At 46.5% G+C, this 19,015-nt stretch overlaps 1 protein-coding gene across 1 annotated transcript in view; it reads right to left on the bottom strand.

Moving 5' to 3' along the window:
- Nucleotides 1-19,015, bottom strand: part of LOC147708723 (uncharacterized) — a 227,154-nt gene that overhangs the window by 45,889 nt on the left and 162,250 nt on the right. Inside the window, exon 16 of the mRNA XM_086925769.1 lies at nt 1,201-1,272. Coding sequence (XP_086781895.1) covers nt 1,201-1,272 — 72 coding nt within the window. The remainder of the gene's footprint in view (nt 1-1,200; nt 1,273-19,015) is intronic.

Genomic DNA, 19,015 nt, shown 5'->3' with positions numbered 1-19,015 from the left:
AAAAGACTACAGAATAGATACACATTGCATGGTGTGCGTATGTGTGTGTTTCCCCTAAGATGTCTCTAGCATTCCTCTAAGACCTTGGTAGTCCAGCAACATCTTATGAAGCTTGCAGGATTCCACAAGCTCCTTGAGTGACTGGGCCTAAGTCAGCAGAGATGGAGGAGGCTTCTCATGTACTAAAGAATATTCATCATGCATTAAAAGTTACTCTGGCAGAGTAATTCCATGTATTATGGCGGCTTTGGGTGCTAAGCTTCAACAATGCAATCTTGATTCTCGATCCTCCTACCAAACTAGTCCGTGACACATTTCTGGTTTGTCAATACCTTGTCCTAGTCTTATCACTAAGGAGTACAAAGATTAAAATGAAGTCGGTAGATCATGGTAAGAGTGATGAAAGAGTTTAGTGGCTCTGGCAGAGGGCATCAATTAACTGCAGATATTTCTGAAAATGTTGTATTCCAAATCTTGTATTATAAAAGGCATCATAATTCTCTTAGACTTGTTTGTGAAATATATGTAAAGGACACCATATTTCTACTTGAGAATGACATTAAGATGTGTGCTGCCATTAAATATGCATTTACAAAGCCAGGCAAAGTCTATTTACTTTTGCTCAGTTGAAGTTTGTACAAGCCATCAGTCTGGGTCAACTTCATTAAGAGAAAGTTTGCTTTCTGGTGGTGATGAGATAAACAGTTTCAAAGGTTTGCTTGGAATTTATAATTTATCTAGAAGATTGTGGTGTCTTTTATATTGAGAGTGTGAATGGTGAGTTCAGCTGGTAATGTTAGAATCAAAAACGAAACAGCAGTGATTCACATACAATCTTCCTTATACATTTTGGCTATGAGTATATGGTAGTATTGCATAAACTACGCTGTCTTGAGAAATGTACTTTGTAAATAGTCATCTATTTAAAGAATGTATTAGAAGCCTTTATTAACCTTGATGAAACAGCATTCATTTGAAGTCAACAAACTTCAGTAGGCAGTAAGATAAGACAATGTATGATAGAGCAGAGTGTGTAGTTAGTTATAGAGAGACAGGTGGCAAGAAACTGGTTTTGGCTGGTTTTGTCGACTACACATTCATAGAAACCAAAAGATTAAATATTCTGAGGCACAGGAAATGCTCAAACACATGGTGAAGGAAATGCTCAAACACATGGTGGCCTTTGGTGCCCCGTCTCACCCTTTCGCCAGAATAAGGTAGGAGGCTTCGGCTCTCGCTCATTATTGTGTCTGCCGGGAACCACTGTGGCTGCTGTAAAGATAAAAATTGCATTAGGCAAAACATACTTTAAGGTCCATTTTCACTTTCCACTCCAAACTCCCCTTCCATGACCACAATGAAAGACTCTCATCAAACTTTTCAGTGGCACCCAAGCATAAGTAGGAACATTGATCACACAGAGTTTGTTGCCAGCATCCTTGTTTCTAGTAAATCATGTGAAGTAGGAGATGACAATATTATTAAGCTGTAAAGTATCTTTAGCCACAGCACCCTTAAGGGTTTAAAGGTTTTTAATATCTCCAGTGTCAGAGCAGTGTATTTGGCTAGTTTGCCAATAGACATTTCATGAGTATAAATAGACTGCATGAAGTATTTTTCTGGCAGACAAGTAATACACACAAATATGTTTAAAGAGAAATAACAGCAAGGATGCATGTTCACCTTGTTAGGATGTAAGGGAGTGGACAAGTTCATAGCCAATGGAAAGAGGTGGATCCTAGTAAAATATACTAATTCAAAACAACAAACGTAAACTTATAAGATTAATGAAAGTTACATAATTTTGCAGATAAAGGTGAGGATTATCTTTATATATGCAAGTGATGTTTTCCTAAAGATCAGCCTGCCTATGCGCTGTGTGCTATTTATCTGTACTACACTCATGCATCCTTATTCTTTTTTGTAATTGCACTCTGATCTCACTGCCCATATGCATGTGTTCACTAATGATGAAGAGTGTCCTAAGAATTCTCATCTAGAGCTGATTGTAAGGTATTATCCACTATTGCCTACTGCAAAGTGTGTTAACATTAGGTAATACCATGTGCTGAGAGCATAACCCATTAATTGACTACCATGTATGTGAGGGGATATGACAAGAAGAACAGGTAATTAGGAGCTTTTACTACTAAACATGTGGAGAATACATCTATTAGCACCCCTTTAGCAAGGCCAAAAAGCTGATTGCAACTGCTGGCTTCTAGTCTTCACTGAACCTGGAACACAGGCAAATAAGATTACTTAGTGTGATCATTCTACTGCTTAAGACAAGAGCGACAGTGGAACCTTCCTGATCGCAGCATCTAACCTAAATGACTCTTTGTCTTATCATCCCTTTTATATTAGCTTCGGGACTTGCGTGCACACTGATAAGCACCCACCATCACAATGCTAGTTCAAAAGAACTTTAACAATACTAAAAGAAAAAGAAGCACAGGTGCACAGCACAGAAATCAGAAATTTAATTTTCACAGGAGTGAAGTTCTTCAATTTTGATTTTCTTTTTTATTCCAAAATGTGGTAGAAAGTACAGCAGACGGGTTTCGTCCCTTACTAGGGACTTCTTTGAGGCGATTATGGATTCAAGCAATCTTGTCAGTGAGTCCTCAATGTTGAAGTTGTCGAACTGGGCCACAGTAAAAGTTCTTTTTAATGGGTCTTGAAAATGGGTATATAATGTACAATCTCCAGGACTTTCAAGAAGATAACCATAAAATATTTTGTAAAGGAAGATATCAGTCAGAACTTTGAGAGACAGAGCTGCGCCACTCCTTCATGACATGAAGTGGGGTATATTCATCCCAGAATACCAGATCGAGGATTGTGTATCAATGTTCAACATCAATTGTTGATATATACAGGCAGGTGGTTGGTAACCACCGAAAGTGCAGGAAAGACGAGATGGTGGACGATCGAGCTGACAGAGCGGATGGACAACTTGATGAAAATGACTGATGAGAAACACTGCACGGCAGACTTTTATGATGATTTTCCCCGTGAGTAGATAATCTGTGCAGGATTGGGGTGATCGGACCTTTAGCTTTCAGGGAGTGCCTCCTTACTGTGAAATATAACTTTATGCTGAAATGTATGATTCTGCGGACCCTTACTCGCATAGGCCAGGCTTATTGGTACAGCAAGTCAGCATCATATTGAGTGAGAGATGCTATCCATCAATAGTTGTTTACGAGGCTCCCTGAGAGACTTAGTACCTCCTTTGGGACCCCACAGAAGTGATGGCCGGTAACATCTGCCCCAATGCGTTTTACGCTCAACCGTCACAAGTTAAATAGTGCTTATTACTAAACAATTGTAGTTTTCTTGCTATATATACTAGTAATTGCTAGTGAGGGGGAAATGAGCCGCTTATGCCTAGTTGGGGTTGGCATGGCGTGGGTGGGGGGGTGTTGGTACTTTTGTTACAGTTCACATGGTCACACTGGGCGTGAGTGATTACGGCACCACATTTATTATAGCAGCTAGGATTGTCAGAACATGTGAAAGTGAAGAATGACGCACAGTGGACATGGGGAGGGGTATAGAAGAAGCCTGTGATTAATGACATGGAACATGAGGAGCTTAAATGACCATAGAAAATTGTGTAAAATTCTGGTGTACTTGAACAGAAAGGAGGTAGACATTGCGCTGCTGCAAGAGACGCATCTTGCCCCTAATAGCGCTATGCTCACGAGGTGTAACCTAGCAGGGCCATTCCATGCAGGCGGCTTCACCTGACACTCCAGGGGTGTAATTACCTTGGTTAATCCCAAATCAGGCATACAACTTGAAGCATGCAAGACTGATCCTGCTGGTAGATTTGTAATCTCAAGATGTCATGGTAGGGGGCTGACTTTCAAATTCTAAACACATACAGGCCTGACTATGATGACCCTCAGTTCTACCATTCACTTTTAACATACATTAGGGGCTGCCACCCATTGCCACTAATTTGGGGTGGGGATCTTAACTGCGTGTTGGACTCGCGCTTGATCGATCGAAGAGACCCTCAGATTTTAGAACCATTGCAAATAATGTTGGAAGAGTGCCACGGGGAAGCTGACAGCGAAATCAAGCACATGGGGAAATACACATTGGCCAGATCCTATGGTGAGGGAGACAGGCCGGGCTCAGTGCTGGCGGCGATTGTCCGCTGACGGTATGAATCTGGAGTCACCCAAGAATTATTAGATGAGAAGGGAACTGCCCTGAAAGAGCAGGCGGAAATAGTAAATAGATTTGGCCAATATTATCAGAACCTGTACAGTTCCAAAGTTACCCCAGACAACGAAAATAGAGTGAAATACCTGAAATACATACAAGTACTCTGGCTGATGGATAGCCACAGAGAGTATCTCATGAGACCTCTTGATGCTGTTGAGATCCGTATGGCACTCAACTCCATGCGGGATGGAAGTGCACTTGGCCAAGATGGGCTCACCATGGCCTTTTATAAGGACCATACTTGATCACTCTTCCAGGAGATGGAAGAACCTGGCATAATGCCCCCTCCATGCGTGAAGCACTGATTTTTTTTTTTTTTTTTTTTTTTAATATGTTTTTATTGCAGATAGTCATTCACAGTTATACGTCGGTCATTAACAGTGCAATCTGCATTGGTAGCGACAAGACTATGGTACCACGGTTACACAGCCATTCAGCCCACAACCCGGAGGTCGGGCGGCAAATATCGATCCAACTGTACAGGTGGGTTCTGTGCTCAGCTAGTCATGACCAGTTATGAATGATGGTTTGTGTCTGCTTTTCTGAAAGAACTGATACCCCAAACAACCCAACAGAACTATCCCAGAGGCCTAGCAGCAGATCAGCAATATCGGATCCTCAAGAAGTTATTATGAAGCTTGAAAGTCCTCCCTCCTCCCCTTCTCCACCCCCCCTACCCCCCCCCCCCCCATGCCATTGGTGCATTATTGGTATGTCAGAAAGTATGAGGTAGGAGTCTTTCTCTCAGCAGTCGGGACAATATGCATTATACCTGTCGTGCTACGGGGTTGTAGGCTGCTCGTTGTCTTCATTGTCCGTGTCACTGTGCGTGTCGTGGTCGCGTAAAGCCTGCACCAAAACCTCCCATGCTTGCGCAGATTCCAGTGCCCTCTCATTCTGTTGCCGCCGCGCTAGCTGGAATCGCAAGGTTCTCTCTCCCTCAGCCCATTTCAGGAACTCACTGCGCCACTTAGCGCCCGTTGGACCAACTCGTGCCTTCCTGTGCCGCGTGATTTCCCGTTTCGCTAAAAGCAAACCCATATCTATACATTTGCTGGTGATTTTCGTTTTAGGGGTATGCGGAAACCAATAAATGATCTCCACTGCCATGTCATACTGCAGAGTTTGTTCCGTCACCCCGTTAAGAGTATCTCCTATCATTTTCCAGTAAGAGGTCAGAGCAGGGCAAGTCCATAGCATATGGCCTAGGTCTGCTCCGTTCCGCCCGGCATCTAGGCCAGGCCGCAGTATCTGAAGCAAAGTATTTTTGTATCTTCTCTGGGGTCAGACATGCTCGGTGTAGGATGTAAAAGTGGACCAATTGGAACCGCGCGCTGCGCGTGCTCTTCCAAGCTCGGCACATCAGCTGGGCCCATATGGTCTCTGGAATTTCCCTACCTATGTCTGCCTCCCATTTGGCCTTGAGCGCCTCTAGCGGAGGCAGTCCCTCGTTAATCATCCTGAAGTATAAGCACGTCACTGCTTTACTCGTCCCTGCTGCCATCATGACATATTGGCATGCCATGGACGTCTGCAGCTCCTCAAGTCCACTCTGCCAGTGTGCTTGGATTGCCCTCATGATCGCCGCGTGTAACAGAAAATCGCCCCAGGGTATGTCGAAGCAGTCCGAAATTTCCTGGAAGGGCAACAGCGCCCCGTCCTCGTATAGGTCACCTATTACGTGTATACCTGCGTCCTCCTAGGTTTGTAATTGCCACCAATCCCTGCCATGCGGTAATGCTGTAAGCATTCCCACCGGTATTTCGGGGGCGTAGGGGTGGTTCGTTCCTGTCTTTCGCTGCATGCGGTTCCAACACGATCTAATAGTACGTTCCTCCTGTGTGAGATCCCTTAGGGCCAGCCTCTGCTGCATTGCGATGTAAGAGAGTACGTGCCTGGGTATTCCCAGTCCCCGCTCCTCTTTTGGACCACGGAACTCCTGTGCTACCTCCTGAGCGTAGACCTGCAGCTGGGCTGCCAAGTAGTACACCTCGAAGTCAGGGACAGCCAGCACCCCCTCAGCCTTATGCCTCATCAAAGTCGTGAGCGTCACTCTGCGATGGCCCGATCCCCAGAGGAAAGCTACAATCAGTGACCTCAAGTTTCGGAATACGGCGGGAGGGATCCAAATCGGGAGCGTCTTAAAATAATAAAGTAGCCTGGAAAGCGCCACCATCTTAAGCAGCTCAATAGGTCCCGCCACTGACAGCGGTAGGGTGGCCCAAAAGGACATACTTCCCTTCAGCGCTCTAATGCAACAGGAGATATTACCCTCCAGTACATCAGCTGGACAGTGATAAATGTAAACGCCTAGGTATTTCAGGCAGCTGGGTGCCCATCTGATTGCTTTGGGCGTGTCGGGCTGAGGTTCTCCCTTACGAACTGGGAATAGGCACGTTTTCGACCAGTTCACTCTGAGGCCTGATATTTCACCAAAGCAAGTGAGTACGGCATCGGCACCAGCCAAAGTCCCCTCAGCATCCTCCAGGAAGAGCAACAGGTCGTCGGCATAAAGGGAAATAAACTGTTGCCCCGATAATGTCCTCAGTCCTCCGTAGTGGGCCCCGTGTGGATCGATAGTGCTAGGGGCTCCACCGCCAGCGCAAAAAGCAACGGGGACAGCGAGCAGCCCTGTCTCGTCCCTCTTTCCACCGGATATTGCTGGGATATTAACACTCCCGACTTTACCCTTGCCATCGCAGAAGCGTAGAGCACTGCCGTCCACCGCAAGTATCCCTCTCCTACCCCGTAGCAACTGAGCACTCTACGAAGGTACTCTCACTCTAGACTATCAAAAGCCTTTTCCAGGTCGATCGACAGTATCACGGGATGGGGGCATCCTTGTGGTCTTCCTCCAACAGGCGAATTAGCTGGCGTATGTTCATAGCGGTGTTACGTTTGGGAATGAACCCCGCTTGATCTTTATGTACTACAGTGCCCATGTGTTCCAGTAATCTAGAAGCAAGGATACTACTTAATATTTTGTAATCAACTGTGAGCATCGATAATGGCCTATAGGACGTCGGGTCACCGCTCTCTTTGTCGGGTTTAAGCAGGGGGATCACCAAGGCCTTACGCATCGTGCCCGGGAGGCACCCCAGGCATTTCGCTTCTTTATATACTACCAGTAGCTGTGGGGCCAACAGGTCGATATAGGTGGCATAGAATTCTACTGGTAGCCCGTCTAATCCTGGGGTTTTGTTGCGTGCCATACGTTTTATGGCATTGCGGATCTCCCCTATTTCTATGTCCTTACCCAAGTCCTTTGTCTGTTCGGGTTCTAGTTTAGGGATAGGTAGGTCTCGTAAGAAAATATCAATGGGAGCGGAGTCCGCCATCACCTTACTTTGATATAGATCCTCATAGTAGCTCATGAAACAGCGGAGAATTTTGGGTTGGGTGCCGACCTCCACGCCCTCAGAGTCACGCATGGAGACCGTGGGAGAGCTGCGCCTAGTGGGATTGGCTAACCAAGCCAACAGCGCCCCCAACTTGTCTCCCTCCGTGAGCGACCTGGTCAAGTAAGTCTTGTAGTCGAAACTACGCAGTCTTTCCACTTCGACGGCTATAGCTTCTTTCGCCGCTGCGGTCTGGTGTTGCAGCTCCGGGCGGCCGGGTCGTAAGAGGTCCAACTCACAAAGTTTACGATCCGCCTTATCGAGGTCTTCCAGAAGTACCCTGCGCATCTCCACTTTCTTAGCTATACAATAGCCTCTCACTATTACTTTGAAGGTGTCCCACTCTGTTGCTCTCTCCCCAGTCGTGCCCTCATTCTCAGCGAAATAATCAGTGATCCTATCTTCTAGTTCGCTCCGGAATATTGGGTCTTCCAACATTTCAGGGCGTAATCTCCAGGTTGGGACACAGGAAGCGCCCGGGAAACATCTGAAGTCTGCCAATAACGGGTTGTGATCGGAGATCGTCCTCGCCAAGTACTCGGATCTCACGGCCGAGGATACCAGTTCCGCCGAGCACAAGATCCTATCCAGCCTCACATGTAATTCGTGCATGCCCGAGAAATGAGAGTAGTCCCGGGCATGTGGGTGTTGGGCTCGCCAGATGTCCGTCAGTCCCCACTTAGTCTGCCATTCCAGTCTACCCTTGGCTACTCGGCATGTTGGGGAATCCGCTAGAGGGGGGTGTGATCTGTCAAGGTCTATGTCCACCACCGAGTTAAAGTCCCCTCCCAACAGGAGTGGCCCCACTAAATAGTGGGCCAAGGAACCCGACATTGTCGGGAAGAAGGCCAGTTGATCCACATTAGGCGCGTAAACGCTGCAGATGTTTATGTCTTTACCTCCCAATTTACCCGCTATGGCCACAAACCTCCCTTCCGGATCTACTGTATGTTTCGTCACCTGGAAAGGGACGGCAGCTCTTATCCAAATCAACAGGCCTCTAGCATAAGCTGAGTATGTGGTGTTGTATAGTTGTCCCCTCCACCTGCGCTGTAGTGCCAGTCCCTCTGCTTTCGTGAGGTGCGTTTCCTGCAATAGCGCTATTTGCACTCCCCTGCGGACTAAATAAGCATGTATCTTGTGACGTCTTGACATAGTATGCAGCCCGCGCACGTTCCAGGTAATACATTTTAAGTTAGATAGTTCAACCATTGTCCCATAATGTCCTGCATCTTCCCCTCCATTCGAGCTCTATACAGCCCAAACACAGTGGATGCCTTGCACTGATGGCGTGCCCACCCCCCAACAAAACTTAACAACCCCAGCCCGCTCCTCCCCAACCCACCCTCCCCAGAACAGGTCCCAAAGATCGCGATCTAGTTCCCATCCAAACTGTCCCCAGAAAAACGTAGACTATCCAGACGGTAGTCACCGCAGGCTTGCCTAAAGGGCAATGTGGGGGTCGAGCACCAACAGGAAGCCGCCCTTTGCCCGAGCTATCGAAGTGCGATCGAGCCATAGTAACCTAGGGCTATTGTAGGTCTTACCCCACAACCCTTCAATTATCATGTTAGCAAACACTCCCTGTGAAACACCATCCCCACTCCCATTGCCCGTTCCTTTATTGAAATCGGCTCACCCGGAATCACCCCTGACCATCCAGCAGTCCTTCCGCCGTCTCCGGGGTAACCGTAGGCAGGTGTACACTGTCAGTCTCAGATTCCTCTGTGTCCGTGCGGTCTTCCAGCCCGCCAGGCTCTGTGTCTTCTATTATGGGCCCTCCTTGGGACCCCGACATACTGGACACCATCTCCAAGACCCCTCGCCGTTCCGCCGTTGTCTCCAAAGTCAAGGGCCGTCCAAGTCTACTACGGCCATTCCAGATACTCCTAGATCTCCGCCGTGGCCTCTCTCTCGGAGCCATTGGAAAAAGTGATCCAGGGCCGTCCTTGCCAGCTCTATACAGTTCCAACCAGCTACACGCTTCGTCAGGGGTGTCAAAAAATTTGGTGGTGCCGTCAAGTATGATTCTGAGCCTCGCCGGGAACAGAAATGAGTACTGTATACTCCCGCTTCTCAGTTCACGCTTTATTGCTAGGAAAGAGGCCCTCTTGCGCTGGGTCTCGTAGGTATAATCCAGGAAGATATTAACCCTACTGTTCTCCACCTGGAAGGGTCCATTCAGTCTAGCATTGTTAAGAAGTGAGTCCCTGTCCCGGAAGTGCAGCAGCCGCGCAACCACCGGGCGCGGAGGTCGCCCCTGTTGAGGTGGTCTGGATGGGAGTCCAAAGCCACTCTTCCAGATAAGCGACCATGTCCCCATCTTCAATTTTTTCCGGCAGTCCCACTATTCTGATGTTGTTCCGTCTATTGCGTCCTTCCGCGTCCTCTGCCCTCTTCTCCAGTGCGTCAATCCGATTCAGAGCGTCTTTCATGGCAGCAGAGAGTGTTTTTTGCGCCGGCTCCAGGGTACTAACCGAGCTCTCCACTTCCTTGACTCTGTCCGAGAGCTTACCATTATCGGCCCTAAGCAGTCCCAGGCCTGTCGCGACTTGTGCTATATCCTGTTGGAGCGCCGATCTCGTATCAGTTATCGCCGCCAGGATCTTGTCTAGTTGGTGTTGGAGGTGCGGGTTCCGTGACGTCTCAGGGTCTAGTTGGTCCTCTTTGTCTGGCATCTCCGCGTCTGAGGTAGCCTGCGCATTGCCCTTGGCTCCTTTTGGCTTTCCCATGGTGTCCGTGGTGTCTGACGTTGACTCGGGTGAGCGCCCAGTTGGGGAACTTCAGTCAGGCTTCAGCAAGTCCCACCTCAGATCTTGGGTCGACGCATCCCAATGAGTCTCCTCTGCGGCCTCCCTTTAGCCAGCTCCTGGCGTGGCGGTGGGGAGGGATCCCACCACTAGGTCACTGTGCCCATGTTCCGGGGACCCCGAGTCAGGGCAGCGCCCCCTCCAGTTGCTCCGCTCCTAGTTGTGTCTGGGGTCCACTACTGCTTGTCGCCGGGTCTGTGGAGGATCCGCCAGGAGTGTTCGGATCAGTTAGCAGTGGCGCCCGCTGCGATTATCACGTGTTCTGGGCCCTCCTGGATCGTCTCCTTGATGGCCTGCGACGGCAGGGGCCCCAAGCGTGGGGCGGCTTCAATTCCCCAAGGGTCGGACTCGGGCGGGAAGGAAATCGGGGAAGGGGGGGAAGGGCTACCACCAACCTGCAGTGTTCCGCCGGAGGCCGCGACCCCCTCGTTCCACCTCCACCCTTGTCTCCAACAGCAGGCCTCCTCCGTCACCCACGTTGGGCCGCGTAGGCCCCTAAGGCCAGGCCAGTCGATCCCGCCACCACGTTCGATCTCCAGCCCTCCACTCCAGGCCCAGCAATCGCGCAGCGTGTGCAGGGTGGGCTCGACACTCCCCGCAAGGCACCTCATCGGCGTGGGTCATCAGTCCCCACTCATGGGCCGTAGCGGCCAGATGCACCTCCGGGATCCAGCGCCAATCCTATCTCTTGGACTTCAAGGGAGGCGTCCCCCCGGGGGACCACAAGGACATCCCGCAGCACCCGGAGTGGCGGAACAGCCCGCTCGAGTCTCGGAGCGGCGGAGGCCAATGGCGTCAGGGGTCCGATAGAGCTCCGGTCGGCTTCCTCCGCTCTCCCTGACACCGCGTCACCCAGCGTCTCAGGGGTCCGACCGGGCAGTGTCGCCGACTGGCTCCGCTTAAAAGTTCACGAATGCTGCCGGCCGCCCAAGTAGCCTGTGCGTGTGTCACCTCGTCTCAAGGGGGAAAGGGGGAGGAAGATTTTGCCGGTATCCCCGGCTGCCCAAGGTCGCAGGCCACCTCAAAAGCACCAAGACGGGACGGGCGCCATTTTGAGCTCGGCGCCATCCGATCCGTCGGCACTCGGTCGCCGCAGCTCTCCGATGTTGCCTCCCGGCTCAGCGTCCCTCCACTCTCAACAATTCGTGGGTTGGGGAGCCCCTAGTGCCCGGAAAACAGGATTAATGGCGGCTCGATCGCGGAGCCGAACGCTCAGGTGACCTCCACCATCGGCGCTCTAGCCACGCCCCCCAGGCGTGAAGCACTGATGACAACCATATTGATGCCTGACAAGGCTCCCCAAGAGTGCTCCTCTTATAGACCACTATCATTGCTAAATGTCGACACTAAAATTTTAGCTAAAATATTGGCCAACAAACTGACCCCGCTTTTGGCTATTTAGGTGGATCCTGAGCAGGCGGGCCTTGTACGAGGCCGTACAGTAGCCTACAATATGATAACAGTTTTTGCGGCTCTACAGCATGTTAAACCAGGTGTCAAGGCGGCAGAAGCTGAAAAAGCCTTTGATTTCGTTGAGTGGAAGTACATACCCCCCCCCCCCACAGCTCGTGTGTGTTTGGGAATACTGTTTCCTCCCCATACAGATTTCTAGAGGCACAAGACAAGGGTGCCCCTTGTCACCATTGCTGTACGCCATGGCTGCGGAACCCTTGATCTGCGCTTTTCGTGAGTATCACAGCAATAGGGGAATTTGTTTCCAGAACTATAATCTTATTGTCTCTGCTTACGCGGATGACATGCTACTGTACATACGGCATCCGGACACTAATCTTTCTCCAGTTATCCGAGAGGTGTTGCGATTTGGCAGCATATTGGGTCTAAAAATGTATTGGGATAAATCTATTATATTCTCTTTGACCTGGGCCACAGTGCAGATAGCCTTAGATTATCCCCTTCAATGGACGTCGGACCTGGTCCGATACCTGGGTATACAGGTCCGCTCCGATGCGGAACAAGTACTCAGGGCAAATTATGGCAGGGCCATCACTAAATTAGAGGAAGATATAGACCCTCCTCTCTCACTTGTGTGGCGTGTGTCACTGATGAGAATGATAATACTACCCAGATTCCTTTTTCTTTTTGTTAATATTCTGGTGGTGGTACCCCAAACAATTTTTTAAACACTAAGGACCCTGTTGAGTAAATTGGCTTGGGCTGGTAAAACTCTCTGTGTTAAACTGGATATACTTACTTTGCCTTATTCTGTGGGGGGCCTGGGGCCACCAGACCTGGAGCTATATTATCTCACACTTGGATCCACGGCCCACATAACTTGCCACATCTTCAAATAGAGAAGGTAGCTGCAAGCCCTGACCCTTTCCCTTGTTGTGTTTTTCAGGCACCAATTAGGCGCTGCAGTGTGCTGGACTCAGTTAACTCTACTATTCAAGTCTGGCACGTTTTGCTAAGAAAACAGGCAGGTGAATATTTCCCCGCTAATGCCGGTGGAATGGTGCCATTGGCTTAGCATTAGAGCTGAGAGAGGGGTGCGCCGCTCGCTGGGAGCTTTACGGATACTCTTGATGGGCAATTTGTTTGTGGAAGGAAGAATGTGCACTTGGGAGGAGGCAGTGGAAGGCATACCTGACCTTACCCCTCTCACACAATTTCATTTTTTTAGAGTTCGTCATGCACTGAGAGCCTTACTTGGAGACAAACTGCAATAACCTCTGGAGTTAGCCTCTCACTCGCTGGTGATACGCTCAGAATCCCCCCTCAAGCTAGTTTTGAACATTTATGCCAAGTCACAAGCATTTAAGCATACGCAATAAGCCAAGGTTCGACTGGAGTGGCAACATGATATAGGGGTTGACCTCACTGATGATATCTGGCGTTACTGCTGTGAAGCCTTCAAAGATTTCACTTAATGGACGGCACAGACTGGTCCATTTCAAGTATCTCAATAGGGTACACTATACACCGCTGAGATTATTTTGATATGGGCTTAGGGATACAGACTGCTGCGAACGCTGTGGGAAGGCAAAGGCAGGCTTGTTGCATGTGGCATGGTTATGCCAACCAGTGGCGGACTTTTGGAAACACATTTTTCATATATTACATGGGATTACAGTTCAATCCCTCTCACCTGATCCTTTACTAATGCTTTTGGGGTACACGAAGACTCTGAATAAGAAAGTCAGGAGACTGGTCTCCATGAGTTTACTCTTTTACAAGGTTTTGGGGTCTATATGCGCAATATTTGTTGGCGAAACAAGCTGATATTGGGGATAATGACTGAATGTATGTTGTACGAGGTTGCCCCCCCCCCCCAAAAAAAGAATAATAATAAGCCATATGAGTCTCGGATTAACAGATTATGACAGCCTAATATCCTACATGTAATCGCTTGCACTCAGAATAGTGAACTCTGCAGACTGTCATAGTATGGTTCTAGATTATTGTATCCCACTGTGCACACCCTGACTGTAACATTAAAATGCTATAATGCTATTATGTTGTGTGACAGCAATTGTTGCCAGCCACGTTTGTGATGTATATTCAGCTCTATGTACCAATGTGAACTGGGTTATGAAAATGTATAAAAATACATTTTAAAAAAAACAAAAAAAAGGCACAGACTTTACAGTAGAACACTGACCTTGGTCTGCCCATGCCAATACAGATTGACTTTCCAGGTTCTTCTACTTACGAAATGAAAATAAAATGTATAAAACGTGACAATCACCATGGGGTATCTAGGCATTAGCAGGCACGGACAAGCTAAAAATCTAGCAGATATCAAGATTATTGACTAAATAGCCAAGTTTTTAGATTCTTCATGAATTCCAGTAGATCTGTCTAAAGTTTTAGTTCTGTCAGGAGTGAGTTCCACAGCCTTGCTGTGCTTGAGATGAATCCTCTACCACCCCAGTTGGCTTTCTTAAATCTGGGGATTACAAGGGTTCCACTGGTGGATGAGCATAGGGAGCATGTTGGGATATAGCGTTGAAAACTCTGTATCATATATTCAGGGCCAGCACCTTTCTGTGACCTGAAGGCAATACAGAGTGTCTTAAACTGGATGCGTTTACTTATTAGGAGCCAGTGTTAATGGATCAATGCTTGAGATGTGGATTTATATTTCGGGGATGCCTAGCAGTAACTGTACTGCGGCATTCTGCTGCGTTTGTAACTTATGTAAATATTGCTTTTGAATATTAATAAAAAGCTTGTTGCAGTAGTCCACTTTGGATGAAATAAGAGTGGTAAATACCATCTTTTGTAGGCTCAATGGAATGAAAAGCAACACTTTCCTTAGAGTTTTCAAAATAAAAAACATGAGGAAGTGATGTGATTTATTTGTCCCTCACAAGATAGCTTACTATCAATAATTACTCCAAAGTTGTTTACTTTACCACTGGGGATCAGTAGAATCCCCAGTTCCTGAGGCCACCATTTGTTCGACTAAAAAGAGGGGTTATTACCAAACAATAGGATCTCAGTCTTGCATGTCATCCGCATACGAAACCAGAGAAAAGCCAAAGATTCTGATTAGAGCTTCAAGTTGGGTAACACAGAGATTAAATAGAGGGGGGCTCAGATATGAGCCCTGAGGGACCCCAGAGGGCAAAGAGAAGGCTGGTGAGATAAAATCAGAGAGAGAGACTGTCTGGATACGGGCAGCCAGAAAAGAGGTTATAAACTTGAGTGCCATGTCTTTGATTCCAATTGATTCAAGGTGACCATTTAAAAGAGCGTGATTAATCGTATCAAATGCGGCTCAAAGATCCAAGAGGATCAGAGCCGCATTCACTCCACTATCTATCATCTGCCTGATTTCTTCTGTGGCTGTAATCAACACAAGTTCGGTACTACGATGACTCCGAAATCCGAACTGTGTGGCATCAAGACTCTTTGTTTTGTCTAGAAAGGTGGTTAAGTCCTGGTTGATTATTTTTGTGACCAATTTGGCAGGAAAAGGCAATTGATTAATTGGTCAATAATTGTTGGGGTCCTCAGTATCTAAGTTTTTTTTTAATAATGGAAGAATAGACCCTATCTTCTAGTCTATTGGAAAATATCCTGCTTCAAATAGGTTGTTGAACATGGCCATGAGGTGTGTGGCTATCACCTCTGGGACCAAGTGCAGTATCTTGGCCAGACATGGGTCCTGTTGTGAGCCCCATTTAATCTGCATCAGTGTCTTTTGTGTCTGATCCACCATAAGAGGCCCAAAATGTGATAGGGTACTGATGTTATGTGTGTCTTTCGCCAGTCTGTTGTTTAAATCAACAGTTTGACTAATATCTAGAAAAGACTCATAGACAGATTTAACTTTGTCTTGGAAGTGAAGGGCTAGTTTGTTACAAAATTGTTGATTAATATTAGGATTCTTTGGATCTGGAAGTTTTTATCGTTTTTTAACTGTTGCGATATTTCCTTAGAGGTTTAACAGATCCTTCTATTTTTGCCTCAAATTATTTATTTTTCTCAATTAGACTAATTTTTTGTAGCTCTGAAAATTGATTTTATATTTCTCTTTATCTTCTGGTTTATACTCAAGTCTCCATTTACATTCTGATCCCCTACATTCCTGCTTTTTCCATCTAAGATCATCGGTAAAACCAGGTTCAGAGATATTAGTCTTATGGCTACGAAGGTTCTTATCTGGAGATAACTGAGTTAGTTATACGTCCAGCCATTGATGGTAGTTACGAACAGCTGTATCTGAATCAGGGCTGACCGATGGAGTTGAATGAATAAGAGATGAACTAAACTGACCAGCATCAATAGTACTTCATAGGCGTCTAGTAGTACTTCCAGTTTGTGGGCATGATTTTATTGCCTCAGATAGCCATTTATCTCGAACATGATCGCCTTATGGTCAGACCATGTCAAGGGGAGCGAGGATGTCCAGATGAGCTGTGGATTGTCTGTGAAAATACCATCAAGAAGATGCCTAGCTTTGTGTGAGGAGCCCTGTACAATTTGTGTTAGACCTGCACCATACATATGCTCCATTAAGTTAATAGACTCTGGATCAAACGGGTTAGCCATATGGAAAGTAAAATCACCTAGAATAGCAAAATCTGTGGCGTCAGCTTTTAATTCTATGAGACTACCAATGGATTCGGTAAAGGCTTTTCTAGACCCAGGCTGGCGATAAATGAGAAGTCCATTAGAAGAATAGGGACTATTAAGTTCAATTTTAAAATGTATAATTTCACAGAGTGACCTCTTAGGAAAGATATTGAAAATAGTTTTATGATGATCGCTGGATATGAATGCAAGCCCTCCACCCTTTTTTAGTGGGTGGTCATGTCTAAGTATCCTGAATCCCGTGAGTAATGCCGATAATAGGTCTGGGTCAGATGATGAATCTGCCCAGGTTTCAGTGGTAAAGGCCAGATCAATATTCTGACTCTCTATGAACACCGCAAACTCTAGTACACGCTACACAAGCAATCTGGTATTGCTAAGGGTACAACTACAACTTATTTTAAATTGTTTAGGGGGTGCCTCTGGCAATTTAGTAGCAGCAAAAGAGGTACAATGAAAGATAGTGAGGAAGAAATCACAAAACAAGCATTTTGAGCCATTTGTGTAGCAGTGAGCGTCTAACTGGGGACCCAGACAAGGCTTACATGAGGCGTTGATAAAAAAAAAACAGGGAGTCACTAGAATAGGTAATAGGTCCCTTAATTTCTAAGGTCAAACAGGGGCCTGGCGCTGACCGTGGTCCAAGCTTGGATGGGTGCAGACATGCTTGCTTTCTGTGCTCCATCTGCTTTAGAAGCCCCCAGGTACCAGAAATATACAAATGCTAGACTGTCACACACCCAAAATGGTGGCCAGCAAAGGAACAAAGAGAAGAGAAAGAGGAACTCTCGCTGCACATGCGAAAGGGAGAACCTGCAGCGGCCCAGAGAGTCAGGCAGAAAATATAGGAGGTAAGATGCTCCCTAGTTGCAGTGGGAGTGAGTATCAAGAGCAACAACCAACCCCCAATAATAGTTTTAAAAAGTTAAAAAGTGCACAGAAAAAGTGAAAGTGCATCTTACTAGTGTCTATTAGTGACAATTATGGCTCTCTAGGGAAAGGTTAGCCTCATCGTCTTTCGTTTGGGGGCTTGTGTAAGGAAAGTGCCCCTTTTTGCACAGTTGCTCCCCACTTTTTGCCTGATGTTTGATGCTTCTTGACTAAGTGTGCCCTGGCCTCCTGCTAATCAGGTACCCAGGACCTATGTTCTTTCCCAAAAACTGAACCTTTTCTTCCTCTATCTTTACATCACTCTGAAGGTATTTTTCCATCTATTCCTTCTCTCCTTGTTTCAGTTTCCTATCGTTCTCTTCCTCCTTTCCCTGTCTCTCACTCCGAGCGAAAGTCTGATCATGAAAAAACAGAGTCCTGGGTCCCAGAAATGCTGGGGATCACCACGGGCACAAATCTATTGCTAGTACACTACACTTTAACGCATTTTTGGAATGTTGTATGAGTGTTAATCTCTCGCCCTGCTGACCAGGTCCTTTTGTCAATTGAAGGTTCAAACTTCCTGCAAAGATTATGTTCAGGCTCAATGGTATAGTATTAATGTAATATAAGACCTGAACAACTCCTGTAGGGTGACAAACTATCTTACTATTTGTAGTATCTGTCATTAACCCCGTTTGGGCCCTCTGCATAAATATATCTACGTGTTCAAACAACAGAGAATACTCATTTCCTGAGACTTTGATACAGTGTATAGAAAATCAGTCTGATTGATCATATCTGATGGTCACGTGAATAAAAAATTCAGTCATCTAAATATGGGTAGACATTCTTGGTCACTCAAATGTGCTGTCACTCCTCGATTTCTCTGAATGTGCTGAAGGTCTGAGGAGAAGACTTTTAATTTGCACAGAATAACTCGGACTTATGAAAGAGGTAATGGCATCATCCAAGCTGTTGACATTTGATAACATCACTGAGCTGGAGAGGCACCCATGATTTGTTGTATCTTCCTTTCTTTTATTCACTCAATGAGCTCTAACTTGCTATCTCCAACAGAGTTGAAAAGAATTAAACAAATACCAGGATATGAATAAACACAAGAAATAACTAGAACAATTATTTTAAAAAGAGGAGTTCATCCGTTGAACAAGGATGGAGTGAACCTACTTGAGATGTTCTAACTGATAATCTAGAGAGTGTACGCCCAGTTGTGAAGTTACGCTTGAAAGAAAGAGTTAACAATTATGTTCTTGAGCTCAGACATTCCGAAAAACTCAATTGCATATTGTAGCATTTTGATTTTTCTATGTTCATGGCAATAGAGTACTTCAACTGTTCCACTGTGTTTTTTTTAGGCAGAAATTCCATTATTATTGGGGCCGGAGTATTTTTCATGGCTCTCGCAATGACTTATCAGGCTACATTCGTCAAAGCAAATACGCTTGTGCCATTATTTTAAAGCAGCAGAAAATCTGTTGCCACTCATTTACCAGCAGCAAAACCCAAGCACACTCTTTTGGCTTTTTTTTTAGATATTTTTATTAAGGTCATAAGTAAGACACAAAATAACACATTACAAAACAAATCCATCAGTTGGTGGTACGAAAGTTG

This window comes from Lissotriton vulgaris, chromosome 6 (assembly GCF_964263255.1).
Source record: "Lissotriton vulgaris chromosome 6, aLisVul1.2, whole genome shotgun sequence".
Lineage (NCBI taxonomy): Eukaryota > Metazoa > Chordata > Amphibia > Caudata > Salamandridae > Lissotriton > Lissotriton vulgaris.
Note: the sequence above shows the minus strand (reverse complement) of the source record. Positions and strands in the feature narration are given on the sequence as shown.